This window comes from Vespula pensylvanica, chromosome 22, assembly GCF_014466175.1.
Source record: "Vespula pensylvanica isolate Volc-1 chromosome 22, ASM1446617v1, whole genome shotgun sequence".
Lineage (NCBI taxonomy): Eukaryota > Metazoa > Arthropoda > Insecta > Hymenoptera > Vespidae > Vespula > Vespula pensylvanica.
In genome coordinates this window covers 1216475-1236659 of record NC_057706.1, presented here as the reverse complement: position 1 = coordinate 1236659, position 20185 = coordinate 1216475, and the positions used below count along the sequence as shown (strand labels likewise).

At 27.3% G+C, this 20185-nt stretch overlaps 5 protein-coding genes across 9 annotated transcripts in view; 3 read left to right on the top strand and 2 right to left on the bottom strand.

Moving 5' to 3' along the window:
* Nucleotides 1-4705, top strand: part of LOC122636562 (helicase SWR1-like) — an 8429-nt gene extending 3724 nt beyond the window's left edge. The window contains exons 7-12 of one of the 2 annotated variants that reach the window (XR_006328980.1): nucleotides 150-224; nucleotides 917-1189; nucleotides 1301-1678; nucleotides 2278-2459; nucleotides 2585-3161; nucleotides 3960-4705. Coding sequence is in view for 1 of the 2 variants with exons in the window: in XM_043827921.1 (XP_043683856.1) it covers nucleotides 150-224; nucleotides 917-1189; nucleotides 1301-1678; nucleotides 2278-2459; nucleotides 2585-2599 (923 nt within the window). In the remaining variant the exon portion in view is untranslated. Of the gene's footprint in view, nucleotides 1-149; nucleotides 225-916; nucleotides 1190-1300; nucleotides 1679-2277; nucleotides 2460-2584; nucleotides 3163-3959 lie in introns of those variants that run through there. The other variant, XM_043827921.1, reaches the window with a different exon arrangement.
* LOC122636555 (U2 snRNP-associated SURP motif-containing protein) lies at nucleotides 3455-10754 on the bottom strand. Of its 2 annotated transcripts, none has more exons than XM_043827909.1 (20): nucleotides 10449-10754; nucleotides 10312-10356; nucleotides 10100-10216; nucleotides 9911-10007; nucleotides 9526-9840; nucleotides 9134-9198; nucleotides 8898-9063; nucleotides 8650-8813; nucleotides 7927-7986; nucleotides 7230-7273; nucleotides 6992-7096; nucleotides 6686-6913; nucleotides 6356-6598; nucleotides 6048-6234; nucleotides 5747-5933; nucleotides 5549-5682; nucleotides 5302-5390; nucleotides 5022-5178; nucleotides 4795-4943; nucleotides 3455-4277 (listed from the first exon to the last, which is right to left on the bottom strand). In XM_043827909.1, the coding sequence occupies exons 2-20, from the start codon at nucleotides 10333-10335 to the stop codon at nucleotides 3992-3994; spliced, it is 2817 nt and encodes a 938-aa protein (XP_043683844.1). In that variant the 5' UTR covers nucleotides 10336-10356; nucleotides 10449-10754; the 3' UTR covers nucleotides 3455-3991. The 2 variants fall into 2 exon arrangements, with proteins under 2 accessions (XP_043683844.1, XP_043683843.1); XM_043827908.1 differs by having other exon boundaries at nucleotides 5022-5181; nucleotides 10449-10753.
* An 87-nt stretch (nucleotides 10755-10841) lies between these two features.
* Nucleotides 10842-14952, top strand: LOC122636566 (E3 ubiquitin-protein ligase MSL2). Of its 3 annotated transcripts, none has more exons than XM_043827930.1 (4): nucleotides 10842-11530; nucleotides 11618-11781; nucleotides 12329-12526; nucleotides 12661-14952. In XM_043827930.1, the coding sequence occupies exons 1-4, from the start codon at nucleotides 10951-10953 to the stop codon at nucleotides 12931-12933; spliced, it is 1215 nt and encodes a 404-aa protein (XP_043683865.1). In that variant the 5' UTR covers nucleotides 10842-10950; the 3' UTR covers nucleotides 12934-14952. The 3 variants fall into 3 exon arrangements, with proteins under 3 accessions (XP_043683865.1, XP_043683864.1, XP_043683866.1); XM_043827929.1 differs by having other exon boundaries at nucleotides 11618-11853; XM_043827931.1 differs by having other exon boundaries at nucleotides 11618-11853; nucleotides 12620-12870.
* Nucleotides 14953-16325: 1373 nt separating this feature from the next.
* Nucleotides 16326-17033, top strand: LOC122636584 (NADH dehydrogenase [ubiquinone] 1 alpha subcomplex subunit 2). Its single transcript, XM_043827957.1, has 3 exons — nucleotides 16326-16448; nucleotides 16565-16671; nucleotides 16865-17033. Exons 1-3 carry the CDS (start codon nucleotides 16366-16368, stop codon nucleotides 16954-16956), a joined length of 282 nt encoding a protein of 93 aa, XP_043683892.1. The 5' UTR covers nucleotides 16326-16365; the 3' UTR covers nucleotides 16957-17033.
* Nucleotides 17034-18197: 1164 nt separating this feature from the next.
* On the bottom strand, nucleotides 18198-20077 carry LOC122636576 (pseudouridine-5'-phosphatase-like). The gene is made up of 5 exons (XM_043827943.1): nucleotides 19839-20077; nucleotides 19627-19714; nucleotides 19191-19409; nucleotides 18846-19078; nucleotides 18198-18772 (listed from the first exon to the last, which is right to left on the bottom strand). The coding sequence occupies exons 2-5, from the start codon at nucleotides 19685-19687 to the stop codon at nucleotides 18599-18601; spliced, it is 687 nt and encodes a 228-aa protein (XP_043683878.1). The 5' UTR covers nucleotides 19688-19714; nucleotides 19839-20077; the 3' UTR covers nucleotides 18198-18598.
* Nucleotides 20078-20185: the final 108 nt, after the last annotated feature.

Sequence of the window (20185 nt, the reverse complement as noted above, 5' to 3'; positions counted from 1 at the left end):
AAAAAAAAAAAGATAGAAAGGAGAAAGAAAGAAAGAAAGAAAAAAAAAAGAAATAAAACGGAAGATCTAAATGTCGTCTTCGTTTACGTCCATCAAAGTATGTGTCGACGAAAAACGAAAAAGTCAGAAATACAATGTAATGGTTACAGTGGCAGTGAAGTTCGGAGTTGGTGTTGCACTTATCGTTGCTGCACATTTTGTTCTCGTTAGGCGATGGAACAACGGTAAATTTAGTTATATTTTCCGTCATCTTGTTATCGTTATAGCTATAATAATGGAATGTGAGCCATAGGATAAAAAATATAAATATCGACGTTTTTGTTTCATATCAAATGTCGTAGATCTTTGATCGATACATCTTTGCATAATCAAGTATTAATCGCGTGTGCGAAGTGAAGTATGAATGAAATATATCTGTTGTTATGTCTAACATTCTATTATTTCATCAAAGATCATCGTTTTGATCGTTATGTATGTATGAAGGTGTCAATAGTTTATTATGAACTATGTTAACACATGAATGTTTTTACTAATCCGTATATTACATATAAAATTCTAATAATTCACATTTTTTCGTTTTAGTCGTACGATAATCGCAGGCGTATTATTTTTTAGTTTGTTATTTTTTTTTTTAAACTTTTATTCCTAAGCATGTAATATCTATGATTGTAATTGGACTAACTATTTGATTTTTAATAATATGTAGGACGAGATAATATTTCTTTTATAAATTACAGATTACAAAAATATGATATTGTTTAGGTAAGTAAATGTAATGTTTTGTTATATTAATATTTTTCTTATAAGAAAGATTTATAAATCTAAAAAAAGAAAATGTATGTATATATATATATATACATATATATACATAAAATTATATAAAAATTATTTAATATAAAATTAAATATATTTTCAGCTGATACCGAGCTAAATCAACTTTCGCATAACGACGAAGTGATTAATTTAAATAGGCGAAATACAATAATATCTCCAGCATCAGTGAAGGAAGCACAAAAATTGCAAACTGAGGATGAAAATCGAACGCTAACTACAAAGAAAAAACAGACTTACGAAACTTTACGATCGCAATATGAAAAATTAGAAACTGAAAATAATAGACCCCAAAATGTTCTTATAGAAAAAACTTTGAGCCCGTCAGAAGAAGCTTGGTCCACGCGTAAAACGCAAGGTAATATATATATCCATATATATTAGCGTATAATATAAGATTAATTACTTTATGATATAACAAACGTATACAAAAAATTTTTGTAATTATAATAACATTTTCGGAGTTTAGGGGTTGAAAAGATTAATGAAAAGCAATCGAAAATAATGTCATCTGAAGAAGAAACGGAAGATGTGGAAGATGAATTGGAGACATCAGATGGAGAACGTATTTCCGGAACGGAAGAATATGATGAAGATGAAGATGAAGGAGAAGAAGATGAGGTAGAAGACGAAGAGGATGCTGAGGAAGAAATAGAAGACGTTGATGATTCAGAATTAGTTGCTAGATTAGAGGCTAGATATGGTAAATTAGCAACTCCGCAAGATAGCGAGCTCGAGGATGAATTAGAATATGAAGAGGAGGAAGAAGAAGTTGAAGATGAAGAAGAAGAAGAAGAAGAAGAAGAGGAAGAAGAAATAGAAGACGAGGATGTAGCAGGATGGAAACGTAAATACCACATCATTAAATTGTATGTCGCTCAATCTTGACAGTGTTTACGCATAATATACAATTTTCATATATCGTCGTTATGTATCGATAATTATTGTGTGCTCTGTTTATTATCATTTTGATCGTTCGATTAAATAAATTAAATTTATCGTAACGAATTAAAAAGAATCGAGAATATCTGCTTGCTATGTGATGACCAACTTTACATTCGTATTTTACATGAGCATGGAGGATCACGATAAGTCATTTTGAGCTTTTTATTAATATTCATTGAATGCTTACATGTATCATTATATTACCAATACTTAAAAAATATTTTCATAAATCAAGAGACAGATATGGCAGAGTACATATTTTCAAGGATGTAAATTAATAATTCTTTAGTCATACATTAGCAATTCGAGCTTAAAGAATTATATATATATATATATATATATATATATATATATATATATATATATCATTATTCTTATATAATTAATGTCATTATATAAGATTGCGTAATTATAATAGTGTCAAAAGAAATATATATTTAAAATGCTATTAACAAATTGATTAAAACATTTTGTTTTTTTTTTCTTTTTTTTTATTGGCAGGTATAAAAGCACCTAAAGAGACAACAGGATCGTCTAAACCTGTTCCTTCAGCTACCGATAAATCTGGGATTAGTTCTAAACAAGGAGTTTCTACAACAAAGGGTGGTAAAGGAATAAATGATTTTCGAAATATATCAACCATGGACGATTTAGTAATATACGAAGAAAAAGAAATACCTTTGGTTAGTAATGTTTAATAATAATTTTCAAAGATTGAAATTAAAGTTAATAAATTTTCCTTTTTATATTTTTTATGTTATATATATATATATAAAAAAATTAATAATTATTTTATTTTTATGTTTAGGAAATTGATGACTAAGTTTCACCCTCTAATCCTTAGCATTATCCACTATTTCCATCAATCATTTCATGTGTTTTAATTTTGTCAACATAATATACAACTTGGATGTTTTTTCATATATTTGTTTGTAAATATTTCTGCGTAAGCTCATATTAATTGATTTGCAATTATATTAATGCGTAAAAGCAGCAGCTTTGGGCTTAATATTAGCCAATAATTGTTGACATTTTTTCATCTTCTAAACGTGTTACTTGAAACACTATCATAAAGAAAAGAAAAAAGGAACTATAGACACAATAATTAATATTTTATTATTCAAAAATATACCTGAGAATCTATATGATTATATGATTTCTTATATTTACACGACAATATTATAAAAATCTTTCATAGTGATCTATCCTAATCACCCATTCCAATTTTCTTCCTAATATTAGAAGGTGAGAGAAGAATAATTACCAGAAAAGAAACGATAATACAATGATCTAACAGCAAGATGAAAGCAGTAGGAATATAATGAAAGTAAAATGTGTATTTTCATGAGGATCTTAAGAAGAAATTTTAATTGTGACATTATTAGGTAAGATTACGAAAAATTGATTTTGTATATATATATATATATAATTAATTTAAATAGAACAACTATTAGAGTAAAAATTAATTAGAGACTATTCTATATGTTTTTATCAAACTTTTTATATTTATATATGTATTTAATCTGAATATATTGCTTGAAATAAATATTCTATAACGTGATAATTAATATAGTAGATTCTTTTACATTATAATATAGAATTATTATAATATAGAAGTTTTACGCTAATTTCGTGATTGCTGATCAATATGATATAATTAATGGTCCTCCTTCAATAATACTTTTTAAAACTGTTTTATATATATTTAATCAATGAAAGCTGAATTATTTTATTATAACTAGAAATATGTACATATAAGTAAATACATCTTATAACCATATATTTGAGGTATAACAATTTTTTGCCTTTTAATAATGATAAAGATTTTTTTTTTTCTTTTTTATTATTAAGAAATAAAAGAGCAATTATTTTAATTACCTTTGAGCGTCATGATCTGTACACGGGAGAAACTGATAGTGTTTAGAATCTAAAAGAAAATTTTCGTAGAAGAATATCACATATTTTAAACATAAATATTTACCTTCACAAAGACCTTAAAGTCATAATGGAGATATATAAAATACTAAAGTTGAAATCTTATGATTAGGGTTTTTACTTAACAGCATAGTATTAAAATATCTGTTGTAATATTTTTTAGTAAAATATTGGAGCATTCTTGTTATAAGACTATGGTAATGTAAAATTGCATATAATATATACTTAAACTCATGATTCTTTTGCAGGCAAAAATTAACGGATTAAAGCGTAAAGTAACTCAATACTTATGCTTATGTCTGTGTTTACGCGGAGAAGGCGAAGGTGGACTATTAGCCCTATGTTTAGAGGAAGTACGAGGTGGTGGTGGAGGTGACAAAGATGGAGATCTACCACGTCTCTTTCGATCATTACGTTCACTGCCTGGTGATCTTCTTGATGTTCTAGATGAAGAAAGAGAAGGTGATGGTGTACGTCGAATACGAGGAGGCGATGGAGTCACTGGTACACGTTTTTTATATGGTGATCGCGATCTACGTTTATTACGCGGTGATCTACTGCGGGATCTAAAACAATATAATAATAGATCATATTGAGATCTTAGGAAGACATCCTTATTATTTACAATTACCTCATCATATATATATTTTTTTTTTGTTCTTTTTTTTTGTGAATGTTAACTTAGTTAATGCTTGTAAAGTATGAATTATATCTTAAAGTATGAGCTGTTACGAGATTTGTAATTATTGTTGTTTATTACTTCAATATTTTTCTAGTATATCATTTTTTTTATATCATTAACGCGATAAATGCAGTCGTTTTGAAGTCCAATAATATTATAAATAATTAAAAGAACATGCACACAATATGTGTGTGTGTATATATATATATATATAAACAATTATACTTTAAAATCTAGTAAATGAATAGTGAATATGAAAACAGATGTAAAGATTAATGGATAATGTAAATACAATAAAATAATATACATATAGATATTTTCTTAATGTAATTGTCTTTTTATTTAATAATTCGACGAATGAAATGTATTATTACCTTTGTTTTTCTTAAGAATGTACGTACCTATATCTATTGCTCTTAGATGAAGGACTCGCTGATCGCCTACGATCCCTATAATGACTCGGAGATTCAGGTGTTGTACTACGTTTCTTTTCTCTCCTTCTATCATCTTCTCGGTCGTCAGTTTTCAGGTCCTTCATTTCCCTCTCGCTCTATAATTTATAACGAATAATAATTTCTTTTTTTTTGTTTAAAAATATATCGTAAAAAATGCGAGACAACAATTTTACCTTTCTTATTAATTTCTTCCTGTAATGTTCAACTTGTCCTTGAATTGTCATACCAGATTTTAATGTTCTCCTACCACTTTCAAGTTCATCTTGATATTGCATAGTTTTAACTTCTATTTCACGTAACCTATTACGCCTTTCTTCATTGTAATCTCTACTACTATAGACATACAGTGTTTGATGAATATACAACTTTAAATTCTCAACATATTTTCAGTTTAATCTTTTGAAACGTTCGCGATACTTGGACCATGCTGTTACCTTAGGGTATATATATTACCTGGAATCCATACTAGCATCTTGAGAATTTGAATCATCATTCTGACCTAATTCTTCCCACTTACTAGTAGTCATAGCTTGTGCTTCAACCTAATAAATCAAAAAATATTTATAATCGTATTTCTAGTAAAATTGATTTCTAATATTTTCTTTAGTCTATATAATAAAAGAAACTATTAATATATATATATATATATATATATATATATATATATATATATATATAGGTAAAAAAAATGTTTGAAAACCTGGTCTGGGTCCACAGTTTCCCATCTTGAAGGTACAAAACCAGCTGGCATTGCTGGTTTCTTTTCATCTTCTTTATTTCGTACGTTCATATTATCCTCATCATCCATAGGAACGCCATCAATATCTTCATCCACTATATAAAATAAAATTAATATAAAATATTCATTATATATTAGATTTAAATAATAAATACTTACTAGGTACACCATCAATGTCATCGTAATTGGACGTTGTTTGTGGTGTAAGTCCATGTTTCATTGCTCCTTTAAGTAAAGCTGCACCATCCAAAGGTACACCATCTAAATCTTCTCCACCTTCACCATCAACATCGGATAAAGGTGCTCCGTCTATATCTTCTTCATTTTCTGGTTCAGGCTCATCTAACTAAATTAAAAAGAACAAAAAATACACTCGTGTTCATTGTATTTTTTCTATAGAACTAGTTTACTATATATATCATGATGCAATACTTAATTTTGATAGAATATTTATATTTACCATAACAAGACCCAAAAACGTATTTTGCAATTTAACAAGAAAATCTCTTGGGTAAACTGCCCAATCCTCCCATGCTCTAAACATTCTCATCACACGTGCTTTAAATCCTTCTGCCTTTAATCGACTGTCAAATTGTTTGTAAGCCTGATGAACTTCATTGAAAATATCAAGAAGTCGTGTCTCAAAACTGCAATATATATATATATATATATATATATATATATATATATATATATATATATATAATTATTACATGCGTATATATATATTATATTTATTACGCGTTACTATAAAATACATATATTTACGCTTTTCTGTATATCGTAGCATTGGTAACTTTTACACCACAATTATGTAAAACGTCCGATATAAGATACAATCTTGCTATCTTTTTATTCACAGGTGTTTGGAGTATTGATAATGATTCTGATATACAATCACATATTTCTTCTGCTGCTTCTGCATGTTCTATGCAGAAAACCATTGCTTCTGCAACTTTTATTCGTTCTGGTGATATATTCCTTAATAAATCCTCTAATCTATCTCTTTGACTATATGAAAGAAAAGAGAAAATTTTAATTATATATTCGCATTACATTTATACGAAAAAATAGTTAAATGAAATCATTGTAAATTACCTGTTAGATAAGCTACCCCTTCTTGGTTCCTGTCTTTCTTCCATTTCAATTAATTCGTCAGGCATACCTTGTGTCCAGGGATTAATAGGTGGAGGTCTCCATACACTTCCACCTTTGAACATTCTAAAATCTTCTGTACGCCATTCTTTTTGACCATCTCCTTGCAGAATAGAATATAATTTCCAACGATAATACGTATGTGCAGGTGAATAATTTTCAAATAAAAACCTTTGATGAAAACATTTTTTTTTATAAGTACAAACATTAAACTTTTATGTGAAATTCTATAATCAATGCAAAACAAACCTAAACATGGGATTGTTTAATTCTCGATTCATTATCATTGCTTCAAACATTGGACCTTCTCGAATTACAAATTCCACCATTCTATGTATTAACATGACTAAGTTCCTATAACGCAGAGTTTTATTAAATACGTGTTTTCATAAATCGGAAATAACAGGATCTATCTTCTTGAGGTTGTGTTAAATTTCCTGCATGTATACTTACAGAAAATTCAGAATCAACTAAAAACAACAAATACCTTTCGGTTGGAATAACCACTTTGACAACTGCATTCTGCAGAACCTGTGACAGTCCAGATCACAGTGTAATAGTAACAGTCGATAGTGTTCCAATCCACATTCCACAATGTGCACCCCAAGAATGGTCGCCAACAAATTAACACAACACAATTTGTAAACGTAGATTAGAGATATCTTGATATCATGATAGGAACATTTATATGCCTATCATTAATTTTAGAATATTTTTTTCTATATTTAACTTGCCAAAATGTATCTGGGATTGTTATTCTCATATGCAACACTTACCAGTTACATTTATCTAAAATGCTCTTATAACTTTATTTTCCAAAGATGTCATGCTTTCATATTCAATTACATTAAAAAGTTATAGATATACAAAAATGAAATATTACAATTATTAATATTAATATAATATATAAAATTAAAAAAAAGAAGAGATAAGTATATCATTGTGTACTTTACTGAAGGCATGTTTCTTTTGTATATAAATACACTTTATATGACATGTATGACAAAATAATATCTATTGTTATTGAAAGCAATTTATTTTGAGAAGCAGGTTTTTGTAATAAACATTACAGAAGCCTACTTTGGCATAATTTTTTATCATATATTACATTATAATATTTTCTACACTGCAATAGTAAAAGACATTCTAACAAAATATATAGAATAACATTAAAATACTATTACCTTTTCGAAGTTTTCCTTTTCCTGGGGATCTGCACTCTGGAGGTTGCGGATACGTGGTATCTGAGATTATGTTTCAAAAATGGTTATATGTTTCTAATAAATATTGGTGGAAAAAAATGTCATAAACATTTCTTTGTAATAATCTTATTTCACTAAATAAGTGAATGTATATATATGTATATATAACATAAATAAATAACTTATTGCTTCCACTAAGCAATACATCTGCCTTACCGCTTGTAATAAGTATATAATAGATGGAATTATGATAAAAATTAAATATTGGAAAATTAATCTAATTAAAATATATTATTAAATATTACTTGACAAAAATGTCTGAAATACTATAAAATTTAAGTTTAACAAGTGAAAACATGTTCAATAATCAAAACGATTATGGAGTACCTACATAAAAGGAAAATAGTCTACAAAATTATTACTATTATTATTATTATTTTTATTATTATTATTATTATTGTTATTATCATTTAATATTAAATTCTAAAATGATTTTAAAAAATCTTGCTTTTTTATGATAATATATATAAAGCACACAAGTAAAAAATGTATATCTTTGAAGTGAAAATACTTCTTAACTAAATTTTTAAACAATATGTATGATAGATAAAAAGGGTAATTGTAATATAATAATAAAACGAAATTCGTTAAAACGAGATTGATTATTTTATTAACTGCACCTTTCAATTGGTTTAATTCATGTACCTTGTGTCTGTCACGGCGATGTGGTTGTGCATTAAATGGAAGACCGGATGGAGGTGGTGGCTGTGTGATCTCCATCAAAGCAGGTGGAATGTAGATAGGATATGGTGGTATTGGTACACTTTTTCCCCAGCCTAATTTCATCTCATATTGCATTATATCACGACCTGTTTTATTATGAAATAAATCAACAATAACATTAATTAACAAAGATTCATAAAATTTGGAATTTTAAGGAGAGTATCGTTTACCATTTAAGTTTTTCAATGCCCGTTCCCCGTCTTTACGACTCATAAATGCTACAAATCCACAATTTCTTTGTCTTGCTTTTTCTTCATCACTACGTGGCCACATGATTTTAATACTAGCTAATGGTCCATATTTGCCAAAAATCTCCATAAGTTGCTGTTCTGTAATCTGCGAATAATTATTAATTAAACAAATGTTTCAATCATATTTTGTGCATAGATCAAACATGCAGTTTTACCTTAGGATTCAGATTTCCTAAATATAAATTTGTCGTATTAGGATCGCCATTATCGAACGAACCATCTATAAAATTGGAACATTTTGGTTTACTATTAATTTAAAATATACTTAAATTTAATATGACAGAGAAAGGAGCAGAGGTATGGGATTACCCTCATACATCAGGGCAAGGAGACGAGGATCATCAATGAAGTTACGTAGATTAGCTTTTCGTGGATCTGGATATGGGGATATACCACCTATTAAAATTTTAAGTATACCGAGAACTCATAAAAAAATTCCAAAATTATGGACTCAAATAAATTTTGATAAATTAAGGTAGTGTGATATGAACAATTCGATTGGTAAAGAGTTCTCCTATAATATGCATCTCGTAATATTTGTATATACCTTCAACGCATTTTAATGCGGCCATCATTGGATCTTCAGACTGGGTTGAAATTACAGTTTTTACCACACCCTTATACTTGTGTCTTTCTTCACGCTCTTCTTGTATCATTTTAAGTTCTTCTTTGAACAATTCAAGATTACTTTTCTTCTTTTCTCCTTCTTTTTTCTTTTTGCCCAATCTATCCAGTTTACGTTCATTTGAACCAAGAAGTCTTGCATATTCTTGAGCTTGCTCTGCAGATGATCTATTCTCAACCAGTTCAGATATTTTAGATTGTGGTTTATATAATTTTCCTTTCTCTCTTGTATCTTCCTCTGTAAAATATTATATAATTTATAATAAACATTATGTCTTCAGATAAAAAATTTAAGAACCAAAACATACGTCTTTTGCCAGCATCATATGTTCCAGCTTTTACCCATACTTTACTTGTCGTTTTGCTAGGAGTCTCTTGAAACGTCGCTACAAATTCTTCGAATGCCTATTTAAAGCACATTTAAAATACACACACACATATATATATATATATAAATAGCAATGAAAAATATACTACATATAATTTGTAATATTTACTTGAGCAGCAGCCTGTTCTTGTTCTTTCTTACGTTGCTCTTCTAATTCTTTTTTACTCAATGGACGTTTTCCCATTGTACCAATGGAAAACGCTTTGAGTTTTTGCTCGGTAATTTGCTACAATGGACAAACATGAGACATATAAATAATAAGTTAAACATTGAACTGCAATATAGAAGAAAAAATTTCAAATGTATATTATTATTTTATACCTTCATTATAGTTTTATCCGCCATCTGTAAAGTGTAATACGTAACCTACAATAGTGACATGAATATAATAATCAAAGAAACTCACAAATATTACATATTAATCAACTAATTTAAGTTAGATAATAAATGGAACACACGTTATCGAAAACTATTAATCTCCTTTCATACAACGTGTTTCAAATGCGTCTTAACAACCAATTCGTTGTCTATGTTGTATCTAACACTCGAAGAAAGGGTTTAGTGCAATCTTGAAACATTTGAGCAATTATAGTAATTACAAAATAACTCCGATAAATTATAACAAGCTATCGTCGTTTAAAACCAAAAACTTTCGTTTCACAATGCAAGCTGTATAATTTCGCTTTACTTGCTACTCGCTAAACGCAATCGGACCTTCATATATCAAACACGATTTTTGTTAGAAATGATGTACATGCACATTATCGTTATTACTCGACGATAGGTGGCGCGAGTTAGCGAATACGACGACATCTGTTGAAATTAAGAAAAAAATACATCTTAAAATTAAACATGGCCGGTGTTTTGTTTGTGTGTAAAAATGGTTATGCTTTATGGCTATGTTTAGATAATTTTTCGCGGTAATCGAATAAATTTTTCGTGGAGTTAGGACGGAGGAAGATGAACGCTACGAGTCTTTACGTATCGACATGTCGGTTGGTTTTACAAGCGGATGCTGAAGATCCGAATTCGTGGACAGACTTGTATAGGCTAGTTCCGTACTTGCGGCAGAGCTTGAGTTGTACAGTGTGTTCGAATTTGTTGATCGAGCCGCATACACCGACTGAAACGAACTGTCAACATCATGTGTGTCGTGGATGTAGAGGTGGTCGTAAAAAACTCAAACCATCGTGTAGTTGGTGCAAGGACTATGATAAATACGTTGAAAACGTCCAACTTCGGATATTGTTACAGTGTTACAAAAAACTGTGTGAATACTTGACAAGCACAAATATTTATCGGAGCTTAATACTCTCCGTGTCTTCCAATACAACAAGCAATGGGCCATCAGCTATTGGTGCTACTAGTCTCATGGAACTTATACAAGAAGGGACCGGTTTTAAAGATGAATTCAAAAGTACTGCTGGCTTATCTAAATCAGCATACAGTATTCTCCCTTGTGTTTATACCAGCACTACCTCTACTCAAACTCAAGGAAATACTATGTCAACTTCTGAGAATATATCACAAAACATACCAGGTTGGCTCAAAGATTAAAACAATTGTCATTCTCTTATCATATATCTATTTATAAAGATAAGTTCTCACATAATGTATTGCATTTTAGAGTCTCCTACTATTCGTACAGTTTCAAATGGATCTTCGATATATTCAGTGATGTATGCCGGGTCTGGTAACAAAATAACGATAAAACGAAAAGCAGCGGCCACGGAAGAAATAGAAGTAGGACAACAGGAAATGGATGGAACTCAACAAGGCTCTGTAGGAGGGGTAAAATGCATTCCATCTTCCCAACTTAAATATGGGACCCCTTCTCAGAAAAAATCTTCAAAGGGCAGCAAAGTAATTTCAATAGATATTCGGTTAATCTTATGCCTTACAGGAAATATACATTGCACTATAATTTTTATATAAATGCTAAATGATGTGCATCCTCGTTAATGCTACTTGTAAGGTACAATAATTTACTTGAATTTGCATAACATTTAACAATTTTGTGAACATTAATTTTTAACCTTCGCATATATCATTCATTAGTCCATACTAACATTTGTCCCAGAAAGGTTTTGTATTATATTTTCCTTGGTCCCATAATGAGATTAATGCAGATGTCATAATTTCATAATCAGTCATCTTAACCAATTAAGCATGCACATTAATAAAATATGTAAATACACTTCTGCATTAATCTGCACTATTTAGCTCTTTTTTTTTTTTCTTTTTTTTTTTCTTTCTTTTCTTTCTTTTTTTTTTTTTTTTTTTTTTTAATTATTATTATTGTTATCAATAATAACATGGCTTGCTCTGTTATATGCAGTCCTCGGGCAGTTTTAAAAAGCCACGATCAAGTTCTACTAGGAGCAAAAGAAAAGGATGCAGATGTGGTAATGCTACAGCTATACCTGGAAAATTAACATGTTGTGGCCAAAGATGCCCTTGTTATGTTGAAAGTAAACCGTGTATTGAATGTAGATGTAGAGGTTGTAGAAATCCTCATACAGCTGATGGTTTAAAGGTATTGTAATATTATTATTGTTTTCTCTAAGACTTTATAATTTGTATTTTATACTTCCAATGATTGTTTAATTATTATATCCTATATACACAGATGCGTATATATATGTATACATCTATGTATATATATTGCAGATCCGCCCACATATACCAGAACTTCATAACCTGCAATTACAACTATCAACTCCCTTGGATTGTGATGAACTGAACTCGGATCCCTTAGGATCTGTGTCACAATGTCTTTCAACATCTCCTACAACAATTCAAGTATTAAATGTCTATTCCACTCCAAGACTTGATATTGATAATGTTCCACAAAATTTACCTGCAGCTTTATTAGTAGGAGAAGATGCTATAGTTAGTACTGAAAGTGAAGCAGAGGACAGTGATATACAAATTGATGTGTGACAAAGTGTTTAAATAAAATTATGCGCTATACATGACAAAATAGTAAGGAATAATTAATTAGAATGAAATATATATACATTAAAAAAGTCTTATAAAATGAAACTTATGCGATATAATAATCGTAAGACTATTATCAGGATGATAAATAATAATGTTTAATTTCTGGGTATTATTAATCCTTTCGCGGTAGCGAAATTGATCACTAAAACTCGACTAGGGTCTCCCTGACATAAATGTACAATTCGCGCACTGATAGTCTTTGGCGTTTCGAATTTACTTCTTATGCCTTGGAGAGTTTCTTTGATAATAAAAATCAAGGTAAATAAAAAATAAAAAAGATAAACGAAACACACAAATATATAGTCATTCGTAGTATATGAACAACGTTTCATGGCAAGCGACTATAACTTGCCCGTAATAGCAAAAAAAAAAAAAATAATAGTTGATATTTCAGATATGAAAAGATACATTTTGTACAACAGCATCAATAATCAATAATTTCATTTTATTCTAAAATCTTGCAATTAGTTTTCTCTTGGATGTTAGTAAAAAATCTACTTATTAAAATGTATTTAGTTATTTTTATATTAAGTTTGATGACATGTATTTGCACCAACAAAATTTATTTTGAATTTGGAAATTGTCATTGTTATATGATATTAAAAATTAAATATATACAAATAATCTGAGCAATTGATCTAGTTGTATAGTATAAAAGGCAAGTTCTTGGAACCATAATGCTTTGAAATTTTATCCGAGATTATGACTTTTATCCATAATATTACAAATTATAGTTGAAAAAATAGAAAAATATTTAACATAAAAGTACAATATACTATTTAATAAAAATAAATCTATCGTATATTTTGACGCTTAATTCTTTTTTTTTACGATATAAGTATAATAAATCTTAATCTTTTTAATTGGTTAAAAAATATATTAGATAATATAGGTACAAAAATATGTAGATAAAAACAAGAAAGAGATACGTTCTTTTTCTTGCCCACTGCATGAAGCTGTTGTACATTTAAAAAAAAAAAAAAAAGAAAAGAAATAGAGAATATAGAAAAATATTGAATACCTTTTAAAAGAAAATGTACATAACTATACAGTGAATTAACAAAAATTTAAACAACATAAACTTGCCACTTGTACATACAATGACTAAAAGTCACACATATTTTAGCTACATATATTTTAACTATTTTACATACTGATATTTCCACTTTTTTAACATAAAGGTGCAAAAACAAAACACATTCAGCATTTTCTTATATCAAAAAAAAATTATCTTAGCTCTTAGCAAATAAAAAAAATAAAAAAAAAAGAATGTTAAATTATATGATAATGATAATGTAAATATATTAAATAATCTATATATAAGCCGTACAATTTGTTCATACCATGTTAAAATATGAAACTGGAACTGTGGGGCAAATATGGCTGTAATTTTTACTTTGCCTCCAATTTTATAGAGAAATATGAGGTATTAGATATATGATAATTTGCCTAACGTTTAGGTGATTTACTGTAAATATTAATATATAGATAATAATTTTATAGAAGTGGGAGTATTATCTTATGTCCAAGACTTACAAATTCTATTTTTTAGAACTGGATTTGTTGACCACGTGAGGTAGAAAATTTCATCTACATATATATCTCCATCTATTTGAACAATTGTAACCAAATATTTACCACTTCCAAATGTTAGTACAAAATTACTAACTAATGTGTAATGCATTTTTATTGCAATTGTTTTCATAATATATCAACATCATAAATTTTTTTAATATGGAGATCTATTAATTTATTGTTATATTTATATTGTGTTAACACAATAATAAAATAAACAATGAAGCTTAGGATGATTAAGACAAAATAAATTTACATAATGTTCCATTTAAAATGGAAATATAAAAAAGATATAACATAATGTAATTCAGAAATTTGTATAACATATAGATTACTCATGAAAATTATAGTAACAGACATGATATATTTCTCTTAAATACTGTATTTCCTGGAGTTTTTCTTTTTTCTTTCTCTCTCTCTCTCTCTTTTTTTAAATATAAATATCCTACTAAAATATAAAAAACTTTTTTGCTTTAATCATACAGTTAGCATAAAAGATATTTTATCTTGATCCTTTTTTATCATCTACTACTTATACACAATATTCTATAGAAATAACATACTCAATTTCTAGCATTTAACATTGTAAAAAAGTAAAAGATACTTCTTTCTGTAATATTCATTATTTGGATGTTATTGATTTTAATTATAGTAATTAATTTCTATTAAAAATATTTTAGGTATTTTATATATATATATATATATATATATGCATAATATGTGTGTATATATATATAAATATATGTGCATATATGTGTGTGTATACATATGTGTATATGTATATATATGCATACACACACAAACAGATCTCAATAATTATTTTGTTTCACAAAAAGTACATGTCCTATGTTGATAATAATAAGTTTCCTTGGCACATATTTGTTTGTATTGACACCTGTGTATAGTCATTTTATATTTGAAAGGATTACATAATGAACATAATTTATTTGGTTAAATCTCAAATTTATTCTGAAATTTGTTTAGATATATATAAATACTTTTGATATTGTAAATATAATATTCACATACAATAATAATTACTGAATTTACTTATTAGTCAAGTTAATTATTATTTATTAAAAATTTGGATATTAGTATAAAGCAAAATTGTTGCCAAGAAAGCTCTAATGTCAAACACTATATTTAAAATTAAGCAAAATGTGGATGTATATGTATATAATATAGCTATGCATTTCTGTATCAATGCTTCTATAAAGTATATCTGAGATAAACCTGATAGAAAAATTAAAAATGGTAGTAGTTTCAGTGAAACGATTTATTACATTTTATGAAAGAAACGTTGGTTAAGAATATATAAGATTTAGTTTATGAAGGTAATTTGTAATGTCATTATAGTCTGTCTTCAAGAATATGTCATACAGTGTCATTACATACAGAATTAACAGAATAAACCTATTTTACATACTAATTCATAAAGTTTAACGTTCCTATCCCATTATACACACATAACATTTAAATTATAATAAAATAATATATATATACACACACACACACACAAACATATATCCGTGTGTGTATATATCTGTATATGTTATCACATAATTAATATTATGTTTTTTAAATTTAGCCTCACTAATTTTGAATCTATAATTTTATCGCGGATTTTAATCTATTTACAATTTTTTATATATTATTCAAACTAACAATCTTATATAATTAAGTAGATAATTTTAGAAAATAGTTGTTTGAATTTAAAAAAGTACATTGAACTATTATTTTTTTTGGTAATATAATATTCGTATGACATAAGCAGTAACTGAAGAAAAGGATTCAAAGATGGCTGCGATTAAGTTTGGATCGCATTTAAAGGAATTGCGAATACTTTTATGTCAGACGTCAAAATCAAGTGAAGGAGTTAGGTAAATAAATGTTTTCATAAAAAAAAGTAAATATTAAAGTACAGTTAAAAAGATTTAGTAGTGATACAATTGAATGGTTATAATTCTAACCTAACTGTTTTTCTACTTGTTTTCAGAGACTTCATAAAACAGCAGTATGTTACTATTAAAAAAACTAATCCAGAAATTCCAATTTTAATTCGGGAATGTTCTTTAACTGAACCAAGACTATATGCACGTTATGGTAAGTTATATTTTATGATATTAATTTTGTCATAGTATTATTATATTAATTTTGCAATATTGTTAAGATCATAATTGAAATAATAGTGAAAAATAAATGTTTGATATAAAATATAATTAAAATTTAAGAAATTAATAAGCAGTATGTTATACTTTTGTTGTAATGATCTATCATATATATTACAATATTTCAGAATATGGTGTAGAACGAAATGTACCTTTGAATGACTTAAAGTCTGAAGAAATTCTTGAAAGGTTCAAAAAACTTGTATCCTCGAAACCATGAATGTACTCTACCTTGTAATATAGATATGTATCATAATTGTTTAGTTACCAAATAAAATAGTTATATATAAATTAAAAGAGCAATAATTTAAAATCATTGTTTTTAATTTATAGGAACAATTTTCACAGAAACTTAGTAATATATACACTAAATATGTGTGTAATCAATAGTGACATTGTAAATATTACAAAATATAAAATCTATCATATATTTATATGATATTTTAAAAATCTATACATAACATATATCTAAAGAATTTACATATAGTCAACTAAATCAACTAAAAATATTTCTAAATACATGGCAGGTTTTAATTATATTTTTAATGTTGTCATAATTGTTATTTCTTTCGTTTGAACTAATTAAGAAAATATATATATATATTTTTTAATATATCATTTTTAGTAGATTTTGAAATAAAAAAATTCATTTAATTGTTTAAACTGATCCTATAAAAAATCCGCCTGCAGATTTTTATATGTTCTACTTTACGATTACATTAGACTATACTCCAAAATGCTATTCATCACCTCTCGCTCGAATTATATATAAATCAGCGACGAGTGTGAAAAAAAAACGAATTAGAAGCGCGTTAGGGAGAACATTGTCCCTTCTCTTGATTTATCGTTTGGGTGTGTTGTATGCTTGTGTACATATATCGTGCTCTTTTCGTTTCTATCGTGAATTAAGAAGCTGAGTTAATATTAGACATTTGACATTAACTTTGCAAATTAGCTGCCATCAAGTGAATACATATCTTATAATGGTAAAGACATGCAATTTATAAATATTATATATATATGCATATACGACAATATTTTTTTATAACAAATAAAAATCTATGAAACAATATCATTTCATTACAAAGTATTGCAATTAAAGAGGTAAACAATATATAATTTTTTTTTTACCAAATAATATTTACATAAACTAAAAATCATAATTTTTTTTTTAACGATAAGAGAATTTTTTCAAACACAAAATAATATCAAGTATCACGACTGTTACTTTTTAGGTGACAATAAAGTAACAATACTAGAAGTAAAAGAGATAATAGCGTCAAATACATTCTATGCAAAAAATAAAAAGTATATAAAAATATACATTGTCTAAAATCATTGTTTGTAAATTAATGATATGTCTAAATATCTAAATCTTTTTCTTTTTTTTTTTTTTTTTTTTTTTTTTTTTTTTTTTTTTTAATTTTATTCGAAATCTATAGTTTATTTATTTTTTTTTTAAATAACACAGTAAATATTAATTAAATTGTTTACCGAATATCAGGTATGCTTATTTCTTAAAGTGGCATAGTATAATGACACAAGCATAACCACATGATAAATCTATGCAGCACATTGTAGTGATTTACTGTATAATTACCTAATTCTCCTAAGGATAATTATTGATCGACTTTTATGAACAAAAATTCATTCAAAATAAAAATGATTTTCCAATTTTAGAAAAGTATTACATTTGTTAAACAAAATTATTTATACGTTTAAATGAGAACTTAACTATTTATCGAAATCCCAAGAAAATAGTTTCGTGTAATAAGTTCTTAATTTTCTAATAAATCCTTGCTCAGAAAAATCGATTTAGAATTATGTTCAGAAGAATTTATGGCTACTGAATTTTTTTTTAATTAGTACGGTGGTAAACCAAATAGTTCTGGACGAAAATCTTCAAGGCTTTTCAATACAATTGTTGCATTTTGATAATATTTTTTATCCAACAAAGGATCCGGCACCATTACAACTTGCATTCCTGCAGCAACAGCAGCTTCTACTCCATTTGGAGAATCTTCAAATACTAGGCACTGCAATATCATATTAAGTTATATTTTTTAATATAACTTTAATGTTTAATATTATATAAAAAATTATAAAGACCTCTGAAGGTTTAGGCTTGTCAGGAAATCGTTGGGCAGCTACAAAAAATATATCAGGATGTGGTTTTCCATTTCGCACCTCTGGATCTGTACCACCATAAACTTTATGATGAAACAAATCAAAAACGTGCTCCCATCTCTGTGTTTTTATATCACTAGTTGATTGACTAGAACTTGTTGCAAGTGCAATTGGAATATTATTGTTTTTTAGATGATTTAAAAGACGTTCCGCACCTATATAAATACATGATATTTTTTATAATACAACAGGTGTTTTCAAACTATGTCAAATGTCAATAATATAAGTTTGTAACATGAATAGTTTTTTAAATATATTAATATATACCTGGCATTAAGTTACACATTGGAAAAATGTCCATATATATAGCTGCAAGCTGACTTTCAAATTCTGGTCCACTAATTGGTAAATCCAACATTTCAACAATTGCTTTTGCAGATTCATTACTTTTAAATCCCATAATCTTTATTTTGTGTTCCCAAGTATATTCTTTACCATATTTTTGAGAAATCATATTGAAAGCTTTGGAGTATAAAATCTCTGTATCTAAATATTAATAAAGAAGTACTTTGAAAAACATTTTATTTATTAAAAATTTAACATATCCCTTTTTTTAAAAACAATAAAGTGTGTTGATGGATATTACTACAATTCTACTTAATACAATAGAATTATTCAAAATAAAATGCGATTGAAAATTTAACTATCTAATATTTCAATGGGTATATATATATATATAGTAATAAACAGATAGATATCATACCTAATAATAATCCGTCCATATCAAAAATACAGTGCGTTACTTTTTTCAGATCGGCAGCCATTTTCAAAGTATAATTTTTATAGGTTAGCTGCAATTATAAATATCAGTCAATATTATTACCTATCGTGATTAATTAACAATATAATGATGTAAAAAATGTTATAAACTTCCTTATTGGAGAATGATATTTAACATTTGGTATTATCACTTACGATTTTATCTCTACTTTGTAAGACCGTTGATAACGAAACAATGTTTAAAGATTCGAACTAGTTTTATCGAGACAATCAATTCGAATGATGAAATCCTTCGCTAGATGTCTTCTTGAGGTTTTAAAACTAGTCGAGTATGATGTAAGTATTGTAAACAATTCTTGTTGTGAATATAATTTTTTTTTTATATTTATCAATGAAAGATAATATTAACGTAAGGCAGTCGACTTGTATCATACAACAGATTGTTATTCTGTTTTTTTCTCATATTTCTTTTCTTAGTTATATTTATTTATTAAATCGTAGAATAACTCTTTATAAGAAGGTATAGTTCTGATTTCTTTTTA